Source organism: Panthera onca, chromosome A1 (assembly GCF_046562875.1).
Source record: "Panthera onca isolate mPanOnc1 chromosome A1, mPanOnc1 haplotype 2, whole genome shotgun sequence".
Classification (NCBI taxonomy): domain Eukaryota; kingdom Metazoa; phylum Chordata; class Mammalia; order Carnivora; family Felidae; genus Panthera; species Panthera onca.
The window spans coordinates 158139903-158167304 of record NC_138339.1 but is presented as its reverse complement, the minus strand read 5'-3'; the positions used below and the strand labels follow the sequence as shown (position 1 = coordinate 158167304).

Below are 27402 nucleotides of genomic sequence, written 5' to 3'. Positions count from 1 at the left end.
GCCTTACCTTTTGGAATTTTTTTGCAGGTTTTTGAGAGCTGCCCAATGTCATCCAAATCAAGAAAAGAGAAGATCTGTAGCATTATGTTGTCAGGCATGTGAATTAACAAATCAAATTTTCATGACGCAGATTCAAAGAATAATCCAATGATACTTCTTTCCCAAACACATTGTGCATCTGCCCTAAACATCAGTGAGAGAGAGAGACAGAGACGGGTAGACACAGGCAGAGACAGACCAGGTTATAATAGGCCAAATCAGTCCCACACACTCTCAAAAAACATCACTTGATTTGAGGAGCACCTGTGCTTCTTCACAGAGGGTATACCTATCTTTGTAACAAAGCCATATTCCCACTGAAAAATGGGCATCATTAAGGAATTCCAGTGTCCCTCAAGTGAAGTAACAGCATCTCACATTTATGATGCTCTTTACTTGTAGTCTGACAACAGTCCTTTGAAGAGGCAGTGTAACCACTCTGGGAGGTTCCTGCATTCCTTCGTCACATTCTCTCCAAGCGCCTCTGTGTGGCAGGCACTTTTGTAGGTGTCGGGCATAAGCAGTGAACACAGCAGACCAGTCCCTGCATTCTCAGGGCTCATACTCTTCCTTAAACATACAAGGAGCTGAAACCCCTAAAAGGTAGGGTCTTCCTCGAATCTTCCAGGTCATAAGTGCCAGAACCAGATTGTCTAGATCAGAAACCCTTCATCCGAAATCCATGTTGAGTGTTGATATGACACTGTTGCTCTAGTGGCCATCCATGGCCCCTAAATTAGTCTCCCTGATATTATGAATAAACAAGATCATACTCTTTCTTTCTATGGAATGGTCTATATTAAATGTTTGTCAGATACTCAAAGGAACAACTTTTAAAAAGCTGTAAGTGTCATACATTAGGCTCTTTGTAACCCAGCACTAAATTGTTGTCACCATTATCTTGCCATAAACATAAAATGGAGTGATTCAATATTCTAGGGAAAAACTGTCACCTTAAGTGACAGATAATGATATGTATTTTCTCTCCATTGCCAAGTAGCCATGTGATTCCTGTCGCCTTCCTTCTTCCAAGCAGATCCCCCAGCAGCCTGCTTCCTTCTGACCAGGGCAGACCCCAGATGCGGCCAGTCTGCTCTGGGCCTGGGCCTGGTCCTGCTGGCTGTCACTGGTCAGGTGATGGGCACATGATGTCAGTGAGTGCAGGGAGGGCACAGGGCAGACCTAACTCTATCCTCCCGTATGTGGCCAAAGAGGCCCAAGGGTAGTCAGCCTTCACACAGAGCCAAAATGAAGAGGTGGGAAGACCCCAGGCTCCTGACCATGGTGGTCGAACTGCCCACCTCCTGTGGGCTTCTGTTAGGTGAGGGGGGTGTCCCTTGTGTAAACAGTTTGAGTGACTGTTTCTATTACTTGCACACAAATCTGACCCTGGACGAAAGGTTTTGTTTTGTTTTAATGTGTGAGGAAGCTTTCATTCACCCCAAGGAAATCCACTCTTTGTACAACAGTGTGATACCCCACCCCCAGCAGCTCCTAGAGGACTTGTCAGAAATGCACATTCTCAAGTGCTGCCTAAGAACTACTGATAATTTAGGTCTCAGCTCTTATCCTCAAGGTGGTTCTGAAGCCTTGAGAAACCCCACCATACTGCCTATCAGACCCAGAGGCCCCAGCAGCACACAGCCATTACTTCCACTTACAAACGACTATGAAGAGAAACCCCAAAGGCTCGAGGTTCTAATGGACAACCAATTGATAGGTCGTAATGTGATAGAGCTGTGGTTCCTCTTGCAACTTTTGCAAATTAATCAAGAAATATTTAGAAAAATGTGAAGTCATCCAGGTTTTCCTAGAACCTAGCATTTCCACTTAATACACATTTCAGTAACCATCTTGTGCTGCTTCTAAGATGTGAATTACAAGTTCTACCCTCTAAGAATAAGAGAGATGACTGCATCTCCCCCTTCCAGACCACAGACACAAACCCTCACCTGCCAAGGGCAGCTTTACAGCCTACACACTTACTTTATTCCTTCAGTGACGACCCACTTGTCTGGGTGTGTATACTGTGCCGGGGACAGATGCCACATGCTCATGTTACAAAGCACAGGACTTGTGCTGATAATGAGCTCTCTGTTTGCCAGGAAAATCCACACAAGTGGATGAATAGACCATTACAGTTCACTGGCGTAAGGACTGAAATAAAGTGTGGACAAAGAAATGTACCTTTTAATCAATCATCTTCTCCCCAAGTACACTGATCTATTGGGGTCCCTTGCTCCTGGCAACAGGAAGCCAGAGCTTGACGTCATAACCCTGACTCAAGAGTGATGCAGAGGCAGGCACAATCAGGCCATCCAAGGCAGCAGCCTGTGGTGGTGGGGATAACGGCACCCAGTGGGAGGGCAGTGGTGCTTCCCCAGGGGCCCAGTACGTGCTCACTACACTGCACCTGGTCTGTTGGTTCTGAGACTTAGCTCATTCTCCAGGCTTCAAGTTCATTCTCTGGGCCACTTGAGATCCTTCCAATAATTTCCCTTCTCTGCTTAAGTCAACTAGGATTGGTTTCTGTTGCTTAAAACCAAGAACTCTAAAGGAAAACTGACAAACAGGGAGGGAGTTAGAGGCAAAAGTAACACAGGGAAAGCTGAAGGAAGAAGTTACACTGGCCTGAGCAGAAATACCATTAGTATCCAGCAAAAAGAATCTGGCAGCCCATACCCTGTGGTGGAAAGTGGCTAATCACCTGTGGTGACCTGGTATCAATATCTGTTGTGGATTTGTTCAGGTTTGCTCCATTGCGATCACCACGGAACAACGTGAAAGGCAAAAGCAATGCAAGATTGTAGTGTCGGGTGGTGATTTCTAACAGTCCTGAGTTGCAATGTAAGCAGCAAACAAAACAACCTGAATTCTTAAAACATAAACCCTGAGAGTTGCTATGCAAGGGGTAAAACAGGGTTGAAATAGCCACATATGTGACAGTTCGTTCAGTAACACAGAAAGAGTGTCCTCTGAACCAGAATGGAGGTATTTAGGAGTCTTTGACAGGCTCACCAACACCCAGACCCACTGTTACTCCCATGCTGTCCCGTCCCCAAGGAAACAGATCTTATGTTTCTCCCCACGCCACCACTGTTTTCAGACCTGAAGTAGCCAATAACAAAGTTGATACTGGAACAACTTGGCTTCCACACAAAAAGAACACAGCCCTTTAAGAATTCATGTCAGCCAAAATGAGGGTAACAAATGAAAGAATAGATTCTGAGGGCAGGAGTCTAGAGAAGAAAGAAAATGATACTAAGTTGGATTGAATTCATGGATAGTGTGTTGGTTTAAACAAAGGAGAAGTTCTAGTTGTTTGCTCGACTGGCTACTAGGGGCCTAAACTCAGTGGTGGCCAAGTGAAGTTGAGAGGCCAAAAATTCCCATCACATTTAAGGTGGACTCTGGAGTGGGCTGGAGGATGGCCGCAAAAGATGTCCACATCCTAGTCTTTGGAGCCTGGGGAGAAAAAGGGTCTTTGTACACGTGATTAAATTCAGGATCTGAGAGGGGGAGGCAGGGAAAGATTTTACACCCAGGTATGCAGAGAAGGTGATGTGCAGATGCTGTTACGAGCCAAGGAAGCCCAGCCCCCACAAGTTGGAGGAGGCCAAGATCAGACTGTCCCCCAGAGCCTCCAGTGGGAACAAGCCCTGCTTATACTGATGGTGGGTTCAGCCTCTAGAACTATAACAGAATAAATTTCTGTGCTTTTAAGCCACTACACTTGTGGCCATTTGTCATGGCAGCCAGAGGCAACTAATACAGGTACCCTGGCTTAAATGGGAAAGGAAGACTCAGGAGTTTAGTGTCAAGCCAGGAAGCTGAACATAGCAGGCAACAGGGCCAGTGTAGTGATCAGAATGGCCCTGCCCCAGATAATTCTGGGGGTGACTGATTACCAAGTGCCTAGGTTTGAAAAGGATAAACTGCCCACTAGATTCCTGCTTGGTTTGCGTAGTTAAAACCTATGTCAGGTCTTGTGAATATAGGCCTGACTTGAGCAACAATCAGGTAGAGACATGTCCCTTCAACCAATTTCTAGACTAGAATAATTCCACAGATCAGAGATCCTCCACCAGCCAGGAGGTTAGCTACACTCGAAGGACCTTGTGAGAACCTACACGTTTGTTATGGGACTTTTCTTTCTGTAGGCATTTACTGCAGATTGGCAAAGATCCACAAGCTTGACTCTGTTGGCAAGGCTGTGTCTCCGTTGGCAAGATTCAGGGGCCAGTATGCCGCAGGAACCCAGCTCACTGACATCTTGGGAGCAACTGTGGAGTTGACTGTCTCAAGTAGAGGACACAAGGGACCAGCATGGGTGTCACCAGTTGGGGTCACTTTAGGGACGGCACTGCTGTGAACCTGAGTAATCTGAGATAACCTGTGCCTCGGTAGCATCCTTCCTGCCCCTTGCTGTGTCCAACACACACATGCTGCCTCAACAGTCACCTCTTTGTGTCCTTGTTTCCTGCTGAGGTGGATGTCCCCTTAGCTACTGAGATGCCTCTCCTTTGTATCCTCACTTGTTGGAGAGTACAGCAGCTTGAGCCCCATGCAGACCTTCTAATCCCACAAGGCTCCCAGGCTCCACCTGCACCTAAGGGTGTGAGCCACCTGCTATGGACCAGTCTCCCCAGTGCCCCAAGTACCCAGATTCCCCTGGGAAACTCACTCTTCATTTAAGAATCAATTCAGTGTTGGGGCACCAGGGTGGTTCAGTCGGTTAAGCGTCTGACTTCAGCTCAGGTCATGATCTTGCCATTCCCCAGTTCCAGATCTGTGTCGGGCTCTGTGCTGACAGCTTACCTGGAGCCTGTTTCAGATTCTGTATCTTCCTCTCTCTCCCTCTCTCTCTCTCTCTCTGCCCCTCCCCTGCTTGTGCACACACACACTCTCTCTCAAAAATAAACATTAAAAAAAAAAAAAAAAGGAATCAACTCAGTGTCCACTCATCCCCTCATAGCACTAGTTTTTCTGTTACCACTCCCCTCTGCCTTTGAACACCACAGAAGCAAGCTGCTTTATTCATTTCATATTCCAGAGCCTAACACTGGTTCTGACACAGAGTAGGCACTTTTAAATGAGTGAACAAATCAATTCACCCTTTGTTGGTTCCACTCTGGGACACTCTCAGGAAAGAAAAGCATCTGACCATGTGGCCCATGGAGGACCCCTATCAGCTCCTAGACAGGTCTCATGGATGCTCTGCAGCTCTCCTGGGGGCTGCTGCAAACCACAGTCAGCCTGTACAAGTTCAGCCAAGTGGGACACGCCCTGGCTTCCCTCATATCCATGAGTCAGGCCTCTAGTGCCAAGAACAAGGGCTTTCTTTAAATAGGGAGGAAGGAGCAGCCATGATGCCCAAGGTGACTTGAAAATGCCACATGCACCCTGCGTCCCCTCCACCGCAGCCCGTACTTGCCCTGCTGCTGCTCGTTCAGCAGGAAATCTGTGGGGGGCTCCTCACCTCTCTTGGGAGGGTCATTTCTTATTCCAGGCAGAGAGAATCCATCCATGACTTCCAGGTAACCTGCCCAAAGAAGCAGACACACACATTCTGGCACAGGTGTTGCCCACCATGGGAGCCAGTCAGTGGTGGTCTGCTATAGCAGCCTGACGAAGACCTAAGCAGAGAAGGTATAATGTCCCTCTGTGAACTGAAAACAGCAGCATATTGGCAACTGCTGAAGCTGGTATGGGTCCATGTTATTACTCTCTCTCCTGTGAATGTTTAAAATTTCCAGTAATAAAATGTTAAAAAGAAAATTCATCTCAGATGGGGATTTTTTTTCCAGTTGGTTCATATGTTCACAGATGAATTGAAAGAATACCTTGTCCTCTTCTGTTTTTCATTTTTATGGGTCTAATTGCTGAGACTGTGTTGATGTATGAGGGAGCAGAGGGTCTTGTTATAAAAATGCCACCTAATTCTTTAAATTTCTTTCAAGTTATACACCAAATGTTCCAGTTATCTATAATCACAAATTACTTCTGAGGGTTTACCATCTGATAATCCTCTGAATCTTACTGAAAGCAAAGACCTGCCTTATTTATTTATTTATTTATTTAACTTTTTTAATGTTTGTTTTTGAGAGAGAGAGAGAGACAGAGCATGAACAAGGGAAGGGCAGAGAGAGAGGGAGACACAGAATCTAAAGCAGGCTCCAGGCTCTGAGCTGTCAGCACAGAGCCTGATGCGGGGCTTGAACCCACGAACTGTGAGATCATGACCTGAGCCGAAGTCAGATGCTCAACTGACTGAGCCACCCAGGCACCCCAAAGACCTGACTTTTTTTAAATTTTTTTTTTAACGTTTATTTATTTTGGAGACAGAGAGAGACAGAGCATGAACAGGGGAGGGTCAGAGAGAGAGGGAGACACAGAATCCGAAGCAGGCTCCAGGCTCTGAGCCATCAGCACAGAGCCTGATGCGGGGCTTGAACCCACGAACTGCGAGATCATGACCTGAGCCGAAGTCGGACGCCCAACCGACTGAGCCACCCAGGCGCCCCAAAGACCTGACTTTTAAAAGGATTTGTTATTCAATCAGTAGACTCATTAATTTTCTGTTCCTGGGAAGCAGGCACAGAAGAAGACTTTACCAGGACTTATCAAATAACTACTAATCACACCTGCTACCCTTTCATTCTTAGAGGTAAACAGTTTAATCTGATCTATTCAAGAAAACTTGTTGGTGGGTGGAGTTCAAGGCAGTAATTTCAGTACATGTTTGTCAGTACAATATTTTTACAGAGAGTTTACGAAAGCCTTGGATTGTAGATTTAATTAATGCAATTTATGGAAAATAGTCACCATGTAACCTCTGCCAATTAGTCTTTGTTTTTAGACCAATGAGTCAAAATCAGGCTTATTTTCTCAGAAAAGCATAACTTTGTTTTTTTTAAAGTTTATTTATTTTGAGAGAGACAGAGAGAGAGAGAGAGCAAGTGGGGAGGTGCAGAGAGAGGGAGAGAGAGAGAATCCCAAGCAGGTTTCATGCTCTCAGCGTGGAGCTAGACACAGGGCTCCATCTCATGGACCCGTGAGATCATGACCTGAGCTGAAACTAAGAGTCAGACGCTTAACCGACTGAACCACCCAGGTGCCCCCAAGAGTTTTAAGTAAACTTTACACCCAACATGGGGTTTGAAACCACAAACCAGGGATAAAGAGTCACATATTCCACTGACTGAGCCAGACAGGTGCCCCATAACTTTGTTTTCAATTCAAATAAATATGAAATTTATGTCTCAAAATGAGGACAAATTTATACAAAGGAATCAGGAACACATCTTGTTAAGAGATTACTAAATGCAGTAAAGTCAAGATTAAACTTATGTAGAGCTAACAGTCTGTTTCTTACTACCTAAGGTAATGCAGTATAATGTGTAGCTAAACTTAGGAGTTTGTGAAGCAGGGAATATGGTAATGGGAGCTATGTTGCTTCAGTAAATAGCAGTACATGAGTATATGAAACTCTAGTATTGGGCTTTAGGAATAGTTAATTTATTTAAAAACTAATCAATAAACCCTTTAATTTTTGTTCTGTACTACTACCAAACATTTTACACATATTTAATAGTCAAATATATATTGCTAAAAACGATTCTGCCTGGCAACTAATCTATATGTTTATTTTTTAGTCAATAGCAAGTAGAAATATTGTATGAAAAATGACTGCAATTGGGAAATAAAGTTGATAAAAAACAGATTTTCAGCGGCTATTTCAGCCTTCACTAAATACACTGTTGTTCCCCAAATTCTCCTTTGGGAACCGGCTCATTTGCTTATTCTGTACTCACAATCTGATTAAGTCTAAAACACATTCATTCTGCTTTTTTAGCCTTTTGGAAATCATTCTGTGACCTCAAGCTCACACCCTTCTCTGTGTTCCTAAACTGTCTCTCAAACCTCCTCCTGTGTGTCCTTGAACTCATCTTAGAAGCAGTATTATCATTCAGGTGTGTTGCAGACAAACCATGTGATGTGCCAAAGACCAGCCAACCCATAAGGGAAAGAGGCCTTTGCTGCACCAAATTACTGGTTCTTTCTGCCATTTGTTTGCTCACCCCAACCCTTAAATGCCATCCCTCTTCCAGCTTACTACTTAAGAAATTCCAGCTTACTACTTACTACTTAAGATACAGGAAAATCTACATCCCTTAAACATGAGAAACGTTTGGAAAGTTGTGTAGTCTCATGATACTTTATGCTTGCCTTGAATTCTGTCCAGAGGAAATCCCACCCGTTTAGAGTGGAAGAGGCTGGGTGAGACCAGCAGAGGCTGCCATCTTTCCGCCCAGCCTCCCCTCTGTGCTTCTCCTCTGGCAAACATGGCTTCACTAATGACAGGAAGCTCCAAAGGTGAAACATAGGCAGTAGAATTCCCCACTGGGAACAAATGTAATTTTTTAACCACAGACTTCAAGTACTGACTCAGGCTCAGACTCACAAACCATGACCTGAGCTGAAATCGAGTCGGATTTCAGACTGAGCCAAACAGGCAGCCCTCGTGGACCACAATTTAAAGAATTGAACTCCTTTGGCTTTTTCTCTGCTTGTTTAGATATTGTTTTAAAACTAAAATTACATGACAGGACATTCCTGCTTTACTACGAATGTGATTCACAATGGGCACAGTCATTGTGCCCTACTCCTGTGTTCCCCAATAGCTCCATGAGGGTGGGCTGGCTGGGCTATGGGTAAGCCTGAGGGCTTAGCATTCATGGTTTATAATGCTGGGTCTCAATTGTGACTGTATTTGGAAACATGTGAGACTCTGGAAAACACCCAAGCCTGAGTTCTATACCCAGATTTCACTGGCCTGGAATGGGGCCCAGGAACCAGTAGTTTTTAAAGCTTTCCAGGTGATTTTTTTTTCTTATTAAAAAAAAATTTAACATTTATTCATTTTGAGAGAGACAGAGCATGAGCAAGGGAGGGGCAGAGAGAGAGAGGGAGACACAGAATCTGAAGCAGGCTCCAGGCTCTGAGCTGTCAGCACAGAGCCCAATGTGGGGCTCGAACTCATGAACTGCGAGATCACGACTGGAGCCAAAGTCAGAGGCTTAACCGACTGAGCCACGCAGGTGCCCCATAAAGCTTTCCAGGTGATTCTAATGTGCAGCCAGGTTCAAAAATAACTGATAGGTAGCACAGTGTCCATGGGAAAATGCTGGGTAGCAAAGAATGCCAATCCTCTACTCCTCAACAAATATTTGAGAAAATGCTACTTCCAGGAATATGACATGCAAGTCTCTGCCCTCAAGAAGAGGGAAACACTCCAGTAAAAGTCAGCAACAATAGGTGTCTGGGAGCCTTGGAAAAGGTGTCTTGCCCAGCCTGGAAGCAAGAAAGGTTTCCTCAGTGAGGAAGTAGTGCCTGGGTTGAGTTTTAAGCAGGACCCAATGTCTCACTTACATGGTGACTTACACTCACATGGTGTGTGGGGAATCAGATATCTTGCCCACTAGAGCTCCGACATCAGCTATGACTCCAGGGTGGGAGTCCACCATTGGATATTTTCATGGTGGTTACGTGTTGGCTATTTGTAATTCAGATGTTTGATAGAAAGAAATCCCCAAAGGCCCGCAATACCTTGCCAAGAGGAGGTAAGCCATAAAATCTTCATCCTTCAATATTACTTTCCCTACCAGTGGTGAAAATTCTCATTTGCACAATTCAATTAACGTTTGAGTAACAGTGGCATCTAACATTTACTAACTGCTCTGAGCACTTTATGCTGTCTTATTCCATAATAACCTTATGTGGTAGGTCCTGCAATCTATCCCATTTTGCCTATGAGGATAACAACTCACTCAAGCTCACATTCAGGCATGCACACACATATACACACACATTAAGTGATGAAGGCAGGTACAAATGTAGGTCTGTCTGAATGCACAGCCCAAGTTCTCAACCACTATGCTCATTATCCTCAGCAGGAGAGTAAGTGTGTGCTTATCAAGCGTTAAAGCTATAATGTCCAACAAAGTAGGTCCTTAGCTTTGCTGGTGCCTTACCTCAGTTTTGTTAACAGTCAGATGGTGGGAGTCCTTGCATGGAGAGGGAGCCTGGCTTCCAGTCTCATACATAATATAGGGCAGGAGAGAAGTCATGGGTTCCTTTTGCAGTTCCACAAGCACAAAGAGTATCCAAGGTCAGGCTGGTTTCTATGCTCACCACTCCTGCTTTTTTCTTCACCAGCAAGAGCAGGTGACCTTTACTCAGGAACCCTGTTCCAAGCAAAGTGCCCTCTGCCTCCTCCTTAGCAGGAGCAAACAAGACTGGAAGATGATTGGCTTTGTGTTGTCACGATACATCGCATAAAGGGACTCAGCTGGCCAGCATCAGGTTCCTGGTAGCCTTTCACTTGCATGTGTGTGGAAAGTCCATTCACTCATGTATTCAACTAGCATTTATTGAGTGCCTACAATGTGTCAGGCACTGTGGAGTCAGCAGACCCTGTCAGTTCCTGCCTGCCTCACTCTGCTGGCTGTGAATTTGAGATGGTCATTTAGCAGAGCCAGCTCTGCCTGGCAGAAGAGAAGAGCCCCTTCGCACCAGCAAAACCCTCTGGGGTCCTGCCCCCCCCCCCCCGCTTTTTTCCCACCTATAAGGGGGCTCGTGAACTGTCCTCAGTTTATCATCCAGTTCTTTCTTGCTGAGGTGGAAAGTCTCTGTCTGATCCACTAGAGGAGACATTGTGCTATTTGTTTCCCATATGCTCTGTAGCTCATAGGGCATATTGAAAGTTTGTCCAGATTTCTTCCCCTCATTCCTGTATTTTTCCCTTTTACATTTAGTTGATTTTTAAAAGTAAAATGTTTGAATTCTTTATTTCCTTTTGCATGAAATCTACAGCAATTTTCTTTGTGGGTACCATGGGGATCAACATCTTAAAGTTATAACATTCTAATTTGAATTTGTAGCAGCATAAGTTGAATAAGCATACAAAAACTCTGCTCTCTTACAACTCTATCCCTCCCCCTTTACGTTGTTGATACCACAAAATTACAACTTTATACACTGTATGTCCCCAAACCAAAACTAATTCTTCTAAATGCAGTAGTCTCCTGAGTAACGTAGAAAACAAGACTTGGAGTCACAAAGCCAAGTTACAATAATACTAGTTTTATAATAATTTTTTTCTTTATATGTATTTAGTCTCTGAAATCACTTAGCTAAGAAAAAAGTACAGTTACAAACCATTGTTATAGTACCAGCATCTATAATTGACCATACGTTTACCTTTATGAAGATATTACTTTCTCCATACAGCTTCAAGGTAGTGTCTAGTGTCCCTGCAGGACTCTGCTGAACATTTACTGTGGGACATATCTAGTGGTCACAAACTCCCTGAGCTTTTTTTTTTCTGGGAATGTCTTGATTTCTTCTTCACTTTTGGAGGACTGTGTTTGCCAGATATTTGATTCTTGGTTGACAGGTTTTTTTTATTTTAGCACTCTTACTTTGACCCAGTGTCTTCTGGCCTATAAATTTTGATAAGAAATCTGCACATAATCTCATTGAGGATCCTGTGTATGTGACAATTTTCTTCTCTCTTACTGCTTACAAGATTCATTCTTTTTCTTTCAACTATAATGTGTTTCTGAGTTCATACTTCTTGGAGTTTGTAGAACTTCCTGGATGTTTGGGAAGTTTTCAGCCATTTATTTCTTTGAATATTTGCTCTGCCCCTTTCTCTCCCTCTTCTGGGACACCCACAGAGTGTATGTTCGTCTACTTGGTGTCCTACAGGTCTCTTAGGTTCTGCTTGCTTTTCTTCAATCTTTTCTTTCTGTTCCTCAGCCTGGATATATTTCATCATCCTGTCTTTACGTTCACTGATTTTTCTGTTTGCTCAAATCTGCCTTTGAATCCTTCTAGTGAATTTTTCATCTCAGTTGTGGTATTTTCAGCTCCAGAATTTCTTCTTGGTTTCTTTTTAGGTTTTTGATCACCCTGTTGGTATTTCCATTTTGTCCATACATCATTTTGTTGACTTTCTCCACTTCTCATTAGGCCTTTGAGCATCTTTAGGTCCATCGTTCTGGAGTCTTTGTCTAATAAATCTGCCATTAAGTCTTTCTCAGGGACAGTTTCTGTTCAAGTTTTTTCCTTTGAATGGGTCACACTTTCCTGTTTGTCTTATATTTTGTGAAACACTGGACTTTTGAATCTAAAATGTGTAACTGTGTAAATCAGTTTCTCCTCCTTTCCCAGGATTTACTGTCTTATTATTGTATGCTCTACGCTGAGGATCAGCCTGAGGTGTAAAGTGTCTTATGTCATTCTGAGCCTTTCCTTGGGCATTCATGGCCACTTTCTAATTTTCCCTGTACATGCAGCTGTTTTTCAAAGTCCTAGTCTTTAAAGTCTGGCTCCCCAAAGGGGAAAAGCAAAACTGAGGTCAGGGCAGTGGGAGATGGGTGGGTGGAGTGCTGCCCCTTTAAATATCCTGAAAGTCACTTCAGCCGGGAGGTGGGAGTGGGGTGGGGGAAGGGGATTGCATTAATGGGGGAGATAGAATGAGAATGCCTGTCTGCCTGCACCTCTTTGATCAAAACTAGCAATCAGCAAAGCACAGATGCCCAACAATTTGGAAGACAGGGTCCTTTTTACCCACCTTAGTTCCTGTAAGTTGTGGGCAAGATGCTCACATGGCCAGGGGTGGGGGGTGGGTAGCTGCCACTGTGTGAAGAGCTAAAATTTACTGTACAAGTCTTCCCCTGGAAGTTGTGAGCCTTCAAGAGACTGGAGTTCCAAATAGTTACATCAGACAGGTTCTATGAGTGTAATTGTTGTCCACATGAGGGGGGACAGATTCCTGGGGTGTCCCACTCCACCATCTTCCCAGAATCCTCACTGGAATTGATTGGCTTTTACTACCTTCTTATTTCACATGACTAAAACTCTCCCATTTATACAAACCAGGCCCACGACAAGCATTCGAATAGATTGGGTGGTGATGGAAGCAAAAGTTGATTAAAATTATGCTCAAACCAACTAAGCCATTAATTGGTGAGGATCAAAAGTGTTGACACATCTGATTTCATTCCAATGACTTTTTTCAGTTTTCAGATTTAGTGTAGTGTCTCCAGTCTGAAGAATTTGTAACGAAAATGTTACATTCCTGCACTGAATCAATACTAAATGAGGCCCAATTCAGCCTTACAGGGTTTTTCTGTTCTTTCTCCAATTCCTAAAATACAGTGCAGTTTGGCAAGACTAGCATTGGAAGGTGGAGGGAAATGTGCCAGGCTTGGTGAGGATAGCAGTTTAACAGGAAACAGAGGGAGCATTTTCTTGGGGAAGAAAAAAATGAGCAGGGGGAGGGTTGGAAGGCTGCTTGAGTAAGGTATGGTTTGCCAATGGAAGATCCTAAGTAACTGGACCTTAAATGTGCAACATAAAAATCAGTCTTGTGGAGACCTTACTTGTGTGTAAAGGGTGAATGGGGGTTGACACTGGAGTCCCCAGACTACAAGCAGTCTACGGTACTAATACATGTACACAGTGAGGTGGCCACAGAAGATATACTGCTGAAGAAACCTAGCTTGCAATAGGTCAAGCAGAGGAATCAAAACCCCAAATTTCAAGCCCAGGTCTAGCAGGCGGTAGCCCCAAAAGACGTCCAAGTCCAAACCACCAGACCCTGTGATTATGGCAGTTTATATGGCAAAGATTTAGGGCTGCTAATCCGCTGCCTTCAAAACAGGGAGATCATCCTAGATTATCCAGGTGGCTTAATGTAAACGTTAAGGGCCCTTACATGGAAGAAGGAAGCAGGAGATGTAGGTGCTAGCAAGCGGGCCACGAACCGACAGAAAACATAAAGGGAAGGGAACGGATGCTCTTCTGGTGCCTCCAGGAAAGGCAGCCCAGCTGACACCTTGACTTTGGCCCTGTGAACTACAGAAATGTCGGAAAACAAATTTGTGTTGTTTTAAGCAACTAAATTTCATGTCATTTGTTATGACAGGAAGGGGAAACTAATACACTGCATACTCAAAGTTACTCAACAGAAATTGCAAGATTGAGAAATGGGGACAATTTCAGGGTTTTTAAGATCTAGGGATGTAACTCAGCTTAAAAGATGCCCCTCTTCACTTTACGATCTCTGATGATCCAACATGGTAAGCACCCATCTAGGCCTTCATCTAAGACAAAAGCTACAATCCACACCAATATTTAAAACAAAAGCAGTATCTGCTAAAGACACATCATAGTTCATGTACTTAGGGTCAAATTAATGAAAACTAAATAGGCCACCCTAAAATGTAATGGTGTCAGGTCCATGAGTGTTGAGCGAAAGATGGTACAATTTTTCGTATTATATAAAATAACTGGATCGAGTTCATTTAAAATAGTTGTAATTACATAGGAAAATAAAATGAACATGTAGGGCTGCATTGATTAGAGTTGGGATGCTATCATATAGAAACCAGAATTATCAAGGTTGAAAAAAAGGGTATTAGGTTACTTTGACCGGAAGAGGTAAAAGGAAAAAAAAGTGGAAAGCCACAAATGAGATGAGCCAAGAACATGGTGGCTTAGAGGCCAAAACTATTTGTCACCCCCTACTTTAGCATAACATCCTGTGTTACGAAAAAACTCACCTAAGATGGCAAGTCATGGGATCTAGTTGGCTCCACCTTGAGCAAAAGTCTAGGAAGCGTTCTGTGAGAAGTATGCAAGGTCCTAAGGAAAATGTGTTATACATAACACAATTGGTCTGAGACTGCAGGCTTCAAAAGGGTTTCTGGGTGCTGCACATTCTCTTTTTCAGTTGTAATTTTAATCAAGTCAGTATAGATGAGAAAAAGACCACTGTATATCCAAGATATCCCATCTGTCCTGTTGGCCTAGAAGGAAAACTCAGTAGTAGAAGCTTGCTCTCAAGGTGCCCAGTGTGAACTGAAAACACCATCAACTACTCACAGTGCTTTCCCTGCCAGACTGTGCTCAAAGAGGGGAGAGACCTGGAGCCTGTAAGACCTTCCCAGTATTCTGTAAACACTACCTTCTCGATTGGCATGCTAATTATGATGCTATGAGAAAAAGTGCTCCCTGTTCAAAAACGTCTAGAAACAGCTTAATTAAAAGTAGTCTCCCAATCCTCATGGCACTAAATGTTTCACGAGTCAGCCAGGATGTGGATATTCCACAAGGAGCCTCACCTAGGGTAGCTTCTCCCTCACTTACCTGACCACAGAGCTGAGAAAACACAGCTTAGAAAATGCTTATCTAGACATGAAAATCAGCATGCTGAAAAAAGGGAGTATGGGAAAGAATAATGGAATCTGGGTATTATACAATGAAAATTACACAAAAGAAGACACACACATGAAGATACTGCTGACATGAAAGCCTTTGCTTTTAATTTGGTCGATACACATTTGACAAAATATTTTGGAACAAAATAACCCACGAACAGGTACAAGGTATTTACAGTTACAACCGTGGAAAACAGACAATTGACTTACTCTCAAACAGAAACGTCTACTTATAAAATTTTCTACTGTGAATCTGGAAGACTCTTCAGTTCCTACTCATTACCAGGTCTGAAATCCCAATAGGTGGCGCATGAGGCCCAGGGGCAGAAGTGTAGTTCTGACACATTTGGCAGTTAAGGATCATCTATTGGTGTGAACTCACAGGTAAGAAAAGAGCCAGAATGGAGCGGGGGGGGGGGCTGGGGTGTCAGTGCAGTGTGGAAGAACCCAAAGGGAACATCTAAGGACAAGACCTAAGTCTAAGTCACACTCATCTTTCCCAGTCTCCTAGAGGAGAAGGCTGCAAACATTTTCAAACTTACTTGACCCCTCTTCTTTTAGCAGAAAATCAGCAACCCTGAGACTCCAATTTTCCATGACGTAAAAGCTAATAAACATCTAGAACTGCTCAAAATTCTAACTTTATATGATCAAATAGGAACTTCAAAATAACTTTTATGATCTGAAAATAAGGAAAGAGAAAAAATTTCATGCCTAATTGTTAAACATTCCAACTAATAATTTCCATTGTCTGAAGTCAGTTTCACAAAAAAAAGATACACTTTATTAGATGTTTTAAATCGAGTACAACTTGCTCTGGATTAAGTGGACCGCCTACATCTTCATATTATTCAAATACATTTAAAGAAATTAGAGAAATCTGAATCCACCTGGAATATAGTTACGAATTTATTAACTTAACAAGACAGCCACATAAACAGAGGCCATGAAAAAAAGGACCAAATGCTTACCCTTTGTAACACTACCGAGACAAACACGGTACATCATACACATCAACATCTACCATTCCAACTATGCTACTTAACTAGGCTTTACAGTTTCAACAAACAACTCTGTAGATCGTATATCCACGCCAAGTGTAAAAATCAGATTTGCTGCTCCTCCAGTGGCTGTTCAAGAGCTTCCATTAGCTTTTTATTTGCCTCTTCATTATGCCGGCTTTGACAATGAGTTAAATGTTTCTTAAAGCCTCTTGGGAAATTTGATTCAAAATTACAACGTGGACATTTAAGTAAACTTTGCCCATGGGCTGCTACATGATTTTTAAGGAGAGATTCCAAAAGGAAAGCCTTTCCACAGATTGTACATTTGTAAGGGCTGTGAACATTATGCTTATTAACCAAATGATGCAAAACAGCACCTTTTTTCATAGCTCGACAGCAACAAATTTTGCAATAATACTTTCCTTTTCCACGCTTCATATATTTTGCAATCTCTTCTTCAGAGATAAAAGCCTCTTTTTCTTCAGTAAATTGTAATACATTTTTGGACTGCTCTGGACTGGTCATGTCCATTTTGTTCTCTTTACTAAAATCAATAGATTCCACATCAACCTGCTCTTGATCGCTGCTTGATTCTTGGCCCTTGCTGTCTATCACATCTAAATCTGCTTTTATATACTCACTGCTACTAAGCTCGGCATCTGAGTTCTCTTGGTTGTCTTTCTTGAGCTTCTTTGAGGAAGGAAATAAAGTGTCTTCTAAGAGTTTCTTAGGTGTAGCTAGTAGGTCTTCCTGAACCAAAATATCACACTTTTGATCATCTATGGCATCTGTCTGTAGGTCATCACCAAGCTCAACTGCCTTCTGGGATTCTGAGAAGATAGCAGACTTGGGAAGTTCTGAGAAAAGGGCATGTTTCCGGGGCTCTGGAAAAAGAGCACGTTTTCTTGGTTCAGGAGAAGCAGGAGGGGCTGTTTTGGTGGGCTCAGAAAACAGGGCAGGTTTTCTAGGTTCAGCATCAAGAGAGAGAACAGGCTTCCAGACATCAGAGGTGGCTTTGGGGGACTCAGATGGTCCAGGTTTCCGGGTCTCAGGGAAGATAGGTTTCTGAGGCTCAATAAAAAAGGAAGACTTCCAGAGATCAGGGGAACCACCACGGGAACTTTTCTGGGACTCAGGAAAATCAAGTGAAGCAGGAGAAGTTTTCCGCTGATCCGGAGATAGCTTCCAAAGCTCTGGAGACCCTGAAGGTTTTCTGAGCTCTGGAGATCCCGCTGGACTGCGGATCTCTGGGGACAATGGTGGGCCTGGTTTACGAAGCTCAGGAGATAAGGGAGGTCCTGCTTTACGAAGCTCAGGGGACACTGAGGGAATGGTCTTCCAATGTTCAGGTGACAAGGTGGGAGTTGTCTTTCGGAGTTCTGGTGGGCCAGACTTCCACGACTCAGGAGATGCGGGGGGAGACTTCCAGGAACCAGGTGAGACCGATGAAGACTTCCAAGATGCGGGGGACACAGAGGGAGCTGGTTTCCATGGTCCAGGTGAAACAGAAGGAATTGGCTTCCAAGGACCAGGAGACACAGCTGGAGCAGGTTTAGCCGGCTTCCAAGGTCCTGATGATGCTGAAGGACTGGATTTCCAAGACCTTGGGGACCCAGGTGGCCCTGGCTTCCAAGAACCTGGTGACACAGCTGGGGCTGGTCTCCTGGGCTCTGGGGAGGCAGCAGGGAATGGCTTCCAAGGCTCAGGAGATTCCGATGGGGATGGCTTCCTTGGCTCAGGGGAGACAGTCCGGGCTGGCTTCCGAGACTCCGGAGATGCAGTTGGGGAAGGACCCCAAGGTTCAGGGGAAGCAGCTAAAACTGGTGACTCTGGAGAAGAGGCTGAAGGTGGCCCCAATGTTTCTGGGAAATGGGAGTGTTTCTGGGGTTTGGGATTAGGAAGAGTGGCCTTTACTGGCTCAGGAGATAAAGGAGTAAGTTTCTGTGGTTCTGGAGAAGGAATAGGGACTGGTTTCTGAGATTCAGAAACAACAGGGACTGACTTCGGAAGTTCAGGAGAAGAAAGAGAGGCAGATTTTGCAGGGTCAGGAGAAGGAAGAGAAGGTATCTGTGGCTCAGGAGAAACAACAGGGCCAGGCTTCTGAGGCTCCAGGGAAGTGAGAGGAGCAGGTTTTGGGGATTCTGGAGACAAAACTGGGCCAAGTTTCTGTGTTTCTATGGAAAGGGCAGGTATAGATTTTGGGAGTTCTGCTGAATTAGAGGGTATTTTCTGGTGTTCAGGAAGAGGAGGGCTCTTCCCAGGATCTGCTTCTTTGCTTAGCTGAGTTTTTGGTTTCTCATTCCACTTCTCTGGGCCTGCGTGTTTGGATGTGATGTGATAGTACACATTAGAGTACATCTTGCTGGTGAAGAAGCATTTATGGCAGTGGAATAGCTTTGCACTTTTCTGGTAAAATATCATTTTACCTAACCCACCAGCATCCATTTCATCACAAAATTCTGGATGGATGGTGCCCATGTGGATTTGCACATTTTCATAATCTGTGCCTCGGAAACTGCAGTGGTCACACTCCAAACGTGCTGAGGGCTTACGGAGTTCCTGGAATACTTCCATTTCTCTTTCTGTTACAACACACACGATTATATTCTTTTAAAACTTTCAATAGTGCTGCAATAAAGTAGAAATTAATTATTTTCAGGGAACATAATTTTAAATAAAATGCTGTCCTAGAACTTTTCATTCTATAATCGCTTAATTTTAAGTCTAGAATGGTACGTGCATTTATCAGATAATATCTCAACAAAGATTTTGAAGAGAAAAGGTAGATGGAATTAATTTTTTTCTTTTTAAAGTAGTGGAGTCCTAACACAGGGCTTGAACTCATGACCCTGAGATCAATACCTGAGCTGAGATCAAGAGTCAGATGCTTAAATGACTGAGTCACCCAGGTACCCCGAGATGGAATTAGTTTTTAGCTGAGCCTCAAAACTGCCTTTACATATATCATCTCATTTAATCCACCTAACACTATGACTCAGTATTAGTATTTTCATTTATAGATGAAGAAACAGGTTCGGAATGGTACCTTACCCATGTTCTAGACTACCAGTGACCCAAGCCTGACCCCAGAATTACCCAGCGTGTGCCTTACACCTTGACTCTATAACTCTGCATCAACAAGCTGTCAGCACATAAAGTTGAGCAAACATCAAAATTAAAGCTAGGCAAATTTAAGGCTGAGCAAGAAAACTAGATCCATTTCAGAAAGCACTCATTAATCTAAAATTATGAAAAGATGGCTTTTTAAAAATATCAACACATTTTATAATATTTTATCCATCCTAATATTTTATTCTTTCATTTAAGATTAATTATTTTCTGTCCCCTGCTTTTCTAGGCACTTGGGTTTAAAGATGTGTCTTGTACTATGGTGCTAACATTAGTTGCACAGGTAAGTGTGAAGGGCAACACAGAAAAGGCTGTCAAGGAAAGAAGCTCCAGCGTAGATCCTGAATGATGTAAAGGAGTTTGCTTAGCAAAAGGGCAATTCAGATAGAGGACATCCTTGAAGCAGGAACTTGCTTGCCAGTAATTATGACTTTTTAAAAGTTTAAATAAGCACGTTTTCTAGGATGGTGAAAAGTAACAGAAGCTCAGAGTTAGAAATATACTCATTCGTGCAGAACAAGATATTTACACAGTATCACTTGCTCTAAGACTACACAATCTCTCACAAAGACATGCTACACAAATAGGATTCTAAACACAATATTCTACAACCTGCTCATTTAAGTAAGAGCAGGTGGCTCAAGAGAACCAAGACCAGGCTCCTGAGGCTTCAGGTAAAGCAAAGAGAGGAGCAGGTTTTGGTGATTCTGGAAACAGAACTAGGCCAAGTTTTCATGTTTCTATGGAGAGGGAAGGCATAGGTCTCAGGAGTTCTGCTGAATTATGACGAGCATTTTCTAGGACATTTTTACATAGAGGAAGCACTATATTTCCTTGTACATATCTTGAATATGAGGGTGCTGCTGAAGGGAAAATTCCTACAAGTGAATTACCCAGTTCAAAGGCTCTTTGCATTTAAAACTGACACATTTCACCCACCTCTCAGAAAGTTACAGTAGTACTGCACACCAACCAACAGTTCAGGGGCAATTCCCCAATCCCTCAAGAACACTATTATTAACTTCTAATCTTTGCTACTTCTAGGGTGAAAACTGGAGTCTCATCATCGTTTTAACGAGCTGTTCTTTAATGAGAAAGAGTGAACATTTTCCCTTTTTATTACACATGTGTATTTCTTTTGTAGGGTATGCCTTGTCCTTTTAATTATCTGTAGTCTTTGCATAAAATAAATCAGTCCTTCTACTGAAGATATGTTCCTAGTTTACCATCTCTTGACTTACGGTATGTGTGTGTGTAGGTGTGCATGCGTTGTTTTCACACACAACTGGTTCACATACAAATGAAAAACTTAAAGGTTTTCCTTACGACTGTTTTAAATCATGCTTTCCCACTCCATTACTTTTAAAGCAGTCTACATATTTTTCTTGTGATTTTGATGGTTTCATTCTTTTTTTTTTAACATTTGTATTTTTACTCCATCGTGTATAAGGAGTGGGATAGCCTATTTTTTCAGCTTATTTTTTCACCCCAAACGGACAGTTCAGTTGTCTCTGCAACCCTTTTCCTCACTGATGTGTAATGTTCCATTTAGCATTTACTAAATTTTGTGTTTATGAATCCATTCTGAACTCTTTTCCTTTTTTTCCTTTTTCTTTTTAATTTTGTAAGGTAATCTCTACTCCCAACGCGGGGTTCAAACTCATGACCCCAAGATCAAGAGTCCCACGTTCTTCCAACTGGACTCTATCCTATTCTCCACCGGCTCCATCTGGTGTGTTCTTCTCAGTATGGGAACCCAACAACTGCTAAAACAGATTCTGTAACACATACAGTTTATCCAAATGGATCACAAAGTCTTTTCCCATTACATTATGTCCCATCCTTTACCAAAAGTACCAGCCACTCCCCAGGACCCACAATGTGCTCTGTGCTAACAGTAATGAAGGGTCAAAATGTATTCCTTCCATGTTACTGCTCCTCAGAAAACAGTACAGAGACACTTCTTATGTTCACAGGATCGCCCTTTAATAATTTCAAAAACATTCATTTAAAAGATTTAACAGGGACGCCTGGGTGGCTCAGCTGGTTAAGCATCTGACTTTGGCTCAGGTATGATCTCAGTTTGTGAGTTCAAGCCCTGCACTGGGCTTTGTGCTGACAGCTCAGAGCCTGGAAGCTGCTTCAGATTTTGTGTCTCATTCTCTCTGCCCCTCCCCAACTTGTGTTCTGTCTCTCTCTCTCAAAAGTAAATAAATGTAAGAAAAAAAAATTTTTTTTAACAAAATAAAAGACTTAACATTTCTGGGGCACCTGGGTGGCTCAGTCAGCAGCTCAGGTCATGATCTCGTGGTTGGCAAGTAAAACATGTAGAAAGAACATGCAGGCTAACCTCAGACCCAATGTTTCATAAAACTAGAAGAATGTTAAAAGAATAGGGAAGATTTATCTTAATAATCCCACCTGGCAATAAGCGGCCCTAATGAACAGTCAAGGCATGCTCATATTAAATAATGGGGGATATCACATCATTGTAGTATAATATTCCCTATGTCGTATGTATTATGACACAGAGGTTAAGAGCTCAGGCCTGCTGGGTTTGAGGGAGTCCTAGCTCCATGATACGGCTTTTGTTAAATTGCTAAACCTTTCTATGCTTCAGTTTCCTGGACTCTAAAATGGATGTGATATTTTGTAGCATGTTCAGAGTTAGCACTCAGTGTCAGCTATGATTTATTATATTAGAAACTACAAGAGTACCCTCTAACAAATACTTCATTTCTGGTAAATAAATATTCCCAAATGATCTTGGTAACTTTATGACTGACCAACACACAGTATCTCATCCCAAATATACTCAGGTCCCACTCGTGACAGGAAGAGGCTTTTTACTTCCATGACTTCAGAAACTTATTAAACAAAACTATGGAGACTTTTCCCATCTTCTCAAGAAACTGGCATACAGCAAAAGTATCTTACTTAGCGACCCCTCTCCTTTCTTTCCCTAATATAGTCCCATCAATGAAACGATTTTATTTTCTATATGCTAACTCACCAACTTTTACCAATACTAACTCATAAAACAGAAGTTATCAATGAACCCAATAAGTGTACAATATGGGGATCAGATTATGAACTGTAAGGGTATAGAGCATTTCCTTCTACTACCACAGAAATGACTGAGCACAATATTCTATTGCCAGGAAGGTTTTACCAAATGAAAAAGAGGATAACACAAAAGCACAACTCATAAATAGACACCTCTGACACAGTGCAACAGTAGAGAGCTGGTCCCCTCTTCAGCCACACCCCCGGTCTCGACTACTACCCAAGTCCTGTGGATCTTTTCTACCGGCAAAGCTCTACCACTCTTTCTCCTTATTTCTATCTTCCATCAGTTGTACCTCTGTTTCTTGCCTCTCTGGAAATTGTACGCTCACTACATTTTACAGCTGCTCCTGTAAATGAGTCCGTCTTTGAGGAATACCATTTGGCCTAAGTCTGCTGGCTTCTGCCTCGGGCGGCCTCCAGCCACCTCAGCTTCTCTGACTGGACGGTCTCCTTTGGTCTTTAATTGTTGCCTAAATCATCAGCTCTCCCACCCTTCATCTAGTGCCACCCAATCAGAATCTCACCCATCCCATTCTCTTTCAAGCTCCTCACACTTTAAAAGTCCCCAGCTCTCCCACCTGCCCCTATTTCCTCTTCCTGTCACCAACTCTTCTGGCCAATCTCAAAGTGCCTACTACCCAAACCTGCCTACTCCCACACCTCATTATCATACTCTAGAAACCTCTTAAAAAAATTAAAAAGAATGGTAAAAAATTCACTTCTCAAACCCCAAACTCTGTCATATAAATGCATATCTAGCACACATTCCCACATTATTACATATGAGTGTATATGCTTTTATAAGTGGTTTTTCCTTACGAAATCCAAACACTTTTCAAAAATGTTCATATCTTAAAATATTCTCCTAAACATTAAAAAGCAAACAAAAACATATGCTAAGTAAAGCTGGTAGAAAGACACTATGAATCCAGGACAAGTGCTTTTACAACAGGGAAGAAATAGAGACCAACATGCTATCCCCTGGTAGACTTACCAGCTATCTTCCTAGAAGTCTTAAAAGTCTGTCTTCAAAGGGCAGGCAAGTCTACATGGCTTTCTGACTTAACTACAGAAAAAAGCCTGTAGTACATGAAGAACAGAGATACAGAGATGAGAAGTTGGACCTGAAAAAAATAAAGGAAGTATAATCAAAACTACATTTCTGTGGTCATCTGTGGCCCTGTAATAGAATTCTGCCTATTTTTCTCGCTGTCCTGCTCCCTGCAACAGTGACAGGGGTCCAATCCAATAAGCTGAACACTTGCTTTACTGAAATAATACCAAAGGTGACCGTACCATGATGCCACCCATGTCTAATTCCACTTTAAAATCCACTACAGAATTAACGCTCATGTGTTTAACCACAGCACTCTCCAGCCCACCATCCCACTTCAGCTGATGTGACAGCACTCAGCAGACAAAACCAGGCATGTAAAGCTCTTCACGATCTGTCTGGCCGCCGACAGGTCTAAGTACTGACCCATCTGTAACTCCCCCACAAACCAAGCGTCTGGACCTTTGCACAGGCATCGCCCCTTCTTTACACTCCCTGTCTTGCCACCCAGCCATCAGACCCCTCACGCAGAATTACTTCTTAATAATGGCCACTCCCACCCCCCATCCTCTTTGTCTGCGCACCTCCAGTGTAGCCTTCACCCTCTGGCAGGAGTCTGGCTCTCTGAGGGCAGGGTCTACCCATTCACCCTGTAGCCCTTGCACATCCCGGGCACACGGTGTATGCTAAGAAAGTATGTGTTTGTTACCTCTAAAACATCTGGTCATGAAGACTGGAGACCTGACCTTAGGTTCACAAGATTTTAAAACTAGAAGAGACCTAAGCTATCATCTAGCCTTTGAACATTGGGATTTAGAGCAGAAAGACCTCAGGGAGCAACTACTTTAAAACTCAATTTATAGCTGAGGAAATTCAAGCCTAAACATTAAGTAACTTGCTCAAGATGAAGCAAATAATGAACATCTGACAAAGGACCAGATTAAAGTTCTGCCATCTATCCAGGTTCTTTCTAACACACCTTGACTAATACCCTGGAATTTAGTAAGATCTTGACAAGCCAGTACAGCGCACAAAATCAGGAAGACGAATCTACAGAGAACTGCATTCCATAGTCTACACTGGACAGAAAGTCCCAGTAGATCGCTGTCTCTAGCTCTGAGCAGGAAGGACACTTAAGTTCATAACACAGGGGAACACGCAAACAAAAGCAACCAGGATGGCAGGCAGTCTTTAAAAACATGTATTTTGGGGGGCGCCTGGGTGGCTCAGTCGGTTGAGCATCCAACTTCGGCTCAGGTCATGATCTCGCGGCTTGTGAGTTCGAGCCCCGCGTCGGGCTCTGTGCTGACGGCTCAGAGCATGGAGCCTCTTTGGGTCTGTCTTTCTCTCTCTCTCTGCCCCTCCCCGTCTCACACTCTGTTTCTATGTTTTTAATAAACATTTAAAAATATAAATAAATAAATAAATAAATAAATAAATAAATAAAAAACATGTATTTTGGGATTACAGAAACTGATTAACTTCAAAAGTGGAAGAAGTATGGATTAATAGGTAAGGTGTCCTAGAAGCAGCAAGTGGAAGCCAGCAGGGTTACAAAGTACTCAGTCATGGACTAGAATGACTGGCCCTGCCAGGTAAGAGCCCTCCCTAATCGTAAGTCAATGATCAGCAAGGGACTGAAAGGGTCGTCAGAGGACTTGAGTCCAAACCCTTCACTTTAAAATGAGAAAAGTGATGCTGACGGAGAAAAGCGCCCAAGATCACAACACTTAGGTCAGAGGAAGTAACACAAGATCCTGATTCTGGATCTCTGCTGTAACACCATGAGGTCTTTCCCATGGGGACTCCTGAGTACAGGCCAGACACACAGATTCCTTCTGCCCTCCCACCCAAATTTCAGAGCTCCTAAGCCTAAGTATGAAGGTAACTCTACAAAAGTTTCCCTCATCCTACTTTCTGCCTCTACAGGCTACACGCAGTCCCTAAAAAAGTTCTGTCATTAGTGGTTTGCCAGTCCACCACATCACACTTATCTCCTATCCAACAGCTTCATTAGACTCTAACACCACTAGTTGTCTTTAAAAACATTCTGATGCATAGTTTTAAAAATAAATGCACAAAATTATGTATAGCACAGTTAAAACCAATCAGGTTCTATTATATATCCAGTAGCATTTCTCTTCACCCCTAAATGTCAATTGAAAAGTAGTAAACTTTATTTGTAGTTTTAGGTTAAAGAAGAAATTGAATGCAAAGTTTCAGCTTTCATATACCTTCTTTCCTCCTCTGCACACAACTTCTGTTAGTATTTGTTATAACTGAGGAATGAATACTGATATATTATTGTTACTGAAGTGCAGAGTGTAGTTAGGGGTCATTCTACCTGTTGTACAAGTCTATAATTTTCCACACACACTGTGTCACATACCTAGCATTACAGAATGGACAGAATGTCACAGCCATAACAATTCCCTGTGCTCCTCATTAACCACTGATCTCTTTACTGTCTTCCTGGTTTTGCCTTTTCCCGTACATTTTAAAAACTTATGGCAAAACACAACAAAATTTACCATTTTAACAATTTCAAAAGCACAATTCAGTGGAATCAAGTGTATTGCAATGTTGTATAACATCACCATTGTCCATTTCCAGGACTTTTCATTAGGACAAAGAGAAACTCTGTACCCATTAAACAGTAACTCCCCATTCCCCCCACCCCTCCACCTCCGCAGCCCCTGGTAATCTCTACTCAATTTTCTGTCCCTATGAGTGGAATCATACATTTGTCCTTTTGTGTCTGGCTTATTTCACTTTCCACATCTATATTACAGCATGTATTAGAATTTTATTCCTTTTTATGGATGAATTACATTACACAATTTGCTTTCCATTCATCTGTTGATAGACATCTGGAGTATTTCCGCCTTTGGCTCATTTTGAATAAAGCTGCTAGTAACACTGGTGAACAAATATTTGAGGCCCTGCTTTCAATTCTTTAGAGTTTAGCCCTAGGAGCGGAATTGCTGGGTGTTAGAGTAACTACGCTAAAATGTGAGCAACCACTAACCCTTTTTCCATACCTCCTGGCTGCACCCCTTTACGTGGCTGCCAGCAATGCACGAGTGTGCCCCCTTCTCCACACCCTCCCCAACACCTGTTATTTTTCTTTTGATGACAGCCGTCCGAGTGGGTGTGAAGTGGTACCTCATTCTGGTTTTTATTTTCCTAACTCTGATGTCTGGAAGCATCCTGCGGAGCATCCTGTGACGTGCTCACTGGCCAGCACTTGCCCGTTTTTTAAAGCCAGGTTGTTTCTGTTGTTGAGTCGTAGAAGTTCTTTACATATTCTGGGCAGTAACCCCTTCCCAGCTACGTGATTACGTGTCTCCCACTCTGGGTTGCCCAGCTCATTTTTAAGCAGCAACAATGACAAAAGCCCACGCCGACTAGGTGCCGCGAAAACTGCGTCCTGGCCCGTAGCGGAAGGAGCGCTTTCCTTCCCGAGCCGGTTCCCGACCTCCCCGCGGGATCGCGCAGAGCGTTTCCCGCCTCCCGCAGAGAACGCGGGGCTCGCCCCCCGCTCCGAGGCCCACCCCGCCGGCGGACCGGGCGCAGGCCGCTCCTCGGTGCACGCCCCGGACGGGGTTCCCCGGACTCGGGCCTTGGCGGAGGCGGGGTGGGCCCCGGCCCGGGCGACAGTCCCGCCCCGCTCCTCACCGGTGGGCCTCGGCGGCGTCCAGACACTCGAATGACCTCGGAAGCCGCGCTCGCGGGACTCGACTGCTCCGCGAGGCCCTGCACCGCGGCGGCCTCCCGAATGGCTGCGCGGCGCAGGCGCGGGATGCGGGCGCGCGGG

General features: G+C 43.4%; 2 protein-coding genes across 7 annotated transcripts in view; one reads left to right on the top strand and one right to left on the bottom strand.

Annotated features, from left to right (window-relative positions):
* Positions 1-824, top strand: part of UPF3A (UPF3A regulator of nonsense mediated mRNA decay) — a 30352-nt gene extending 29528 nt beyond the window's left edge. For 2 of the 3 annotated variants that reach the window (XM_060636589.3, XM_060636588.3), the window contains exon 11: positions 28-824. In XM_060636589.3, coding sequence (XP_060492572.2) covers positions 28-151 — 124 coding nt within the window. In that variant the 3' untranslated portion in view covers positions 152-824. The remainder of the gene's footprint in view (positions 1-27) is intronic. The other variant, XM_081790986.1, reaches the window with a different exon arrangement.
* CHAMP1 (chromosome alignment maintaining phosphoprotein 1) lies at positions 75-27402 on the bottom strand. 4 transcript variants are annotated; one of them, XR_009611240.2, is made up of 4 exons: positions 27264-27402; positions 23526-23655; positions 5519-5581; positions 98-183 (listed from the first exon to the last, which is right to left on the bottom strand). XR_009611240.2 is itself a non-coding variant. In XM_060636578.3 (3 exons), the coding sequence occupies exon 3, from the start codon at positions 18905-18907 to the stop codon at positions 16436-16438; it is 2472 nt and encodes an 823-aa protein (XP_060492561.1). In that variant the 5' UTR covers positions 18908-18961; positions 23526-23655; positions 27264-27395; the 3' UTR covers positions 15413-16435. The 4 variants fall into 4 exon arrangements, 2 of the variants coding, with proteins under 2 accessions (XP_060492561.1, XP_060492562.1); XR_009611239.2 differs by lacking the exon at positions 5519-5581 and having other exon boundaries at positions 75-183; positions 27264-27400; XM_060636578.3 differs by lacking the exons at positions 98-183; positions 5519-5581 and adding an exon at positions 15413-18961 and having other exon boundaries at positions 27264-27395.

Bases quoted from the DNA above. Each gene is read 5' to 3' on its own strand.
- CHAMP1 (XM_060636578.3), bottom strand. From the start codon at position 18,907: ATGGAAGTATTCCAGGAACTCCGTAAGCCCTCAGCACGTTTGGAGTGT.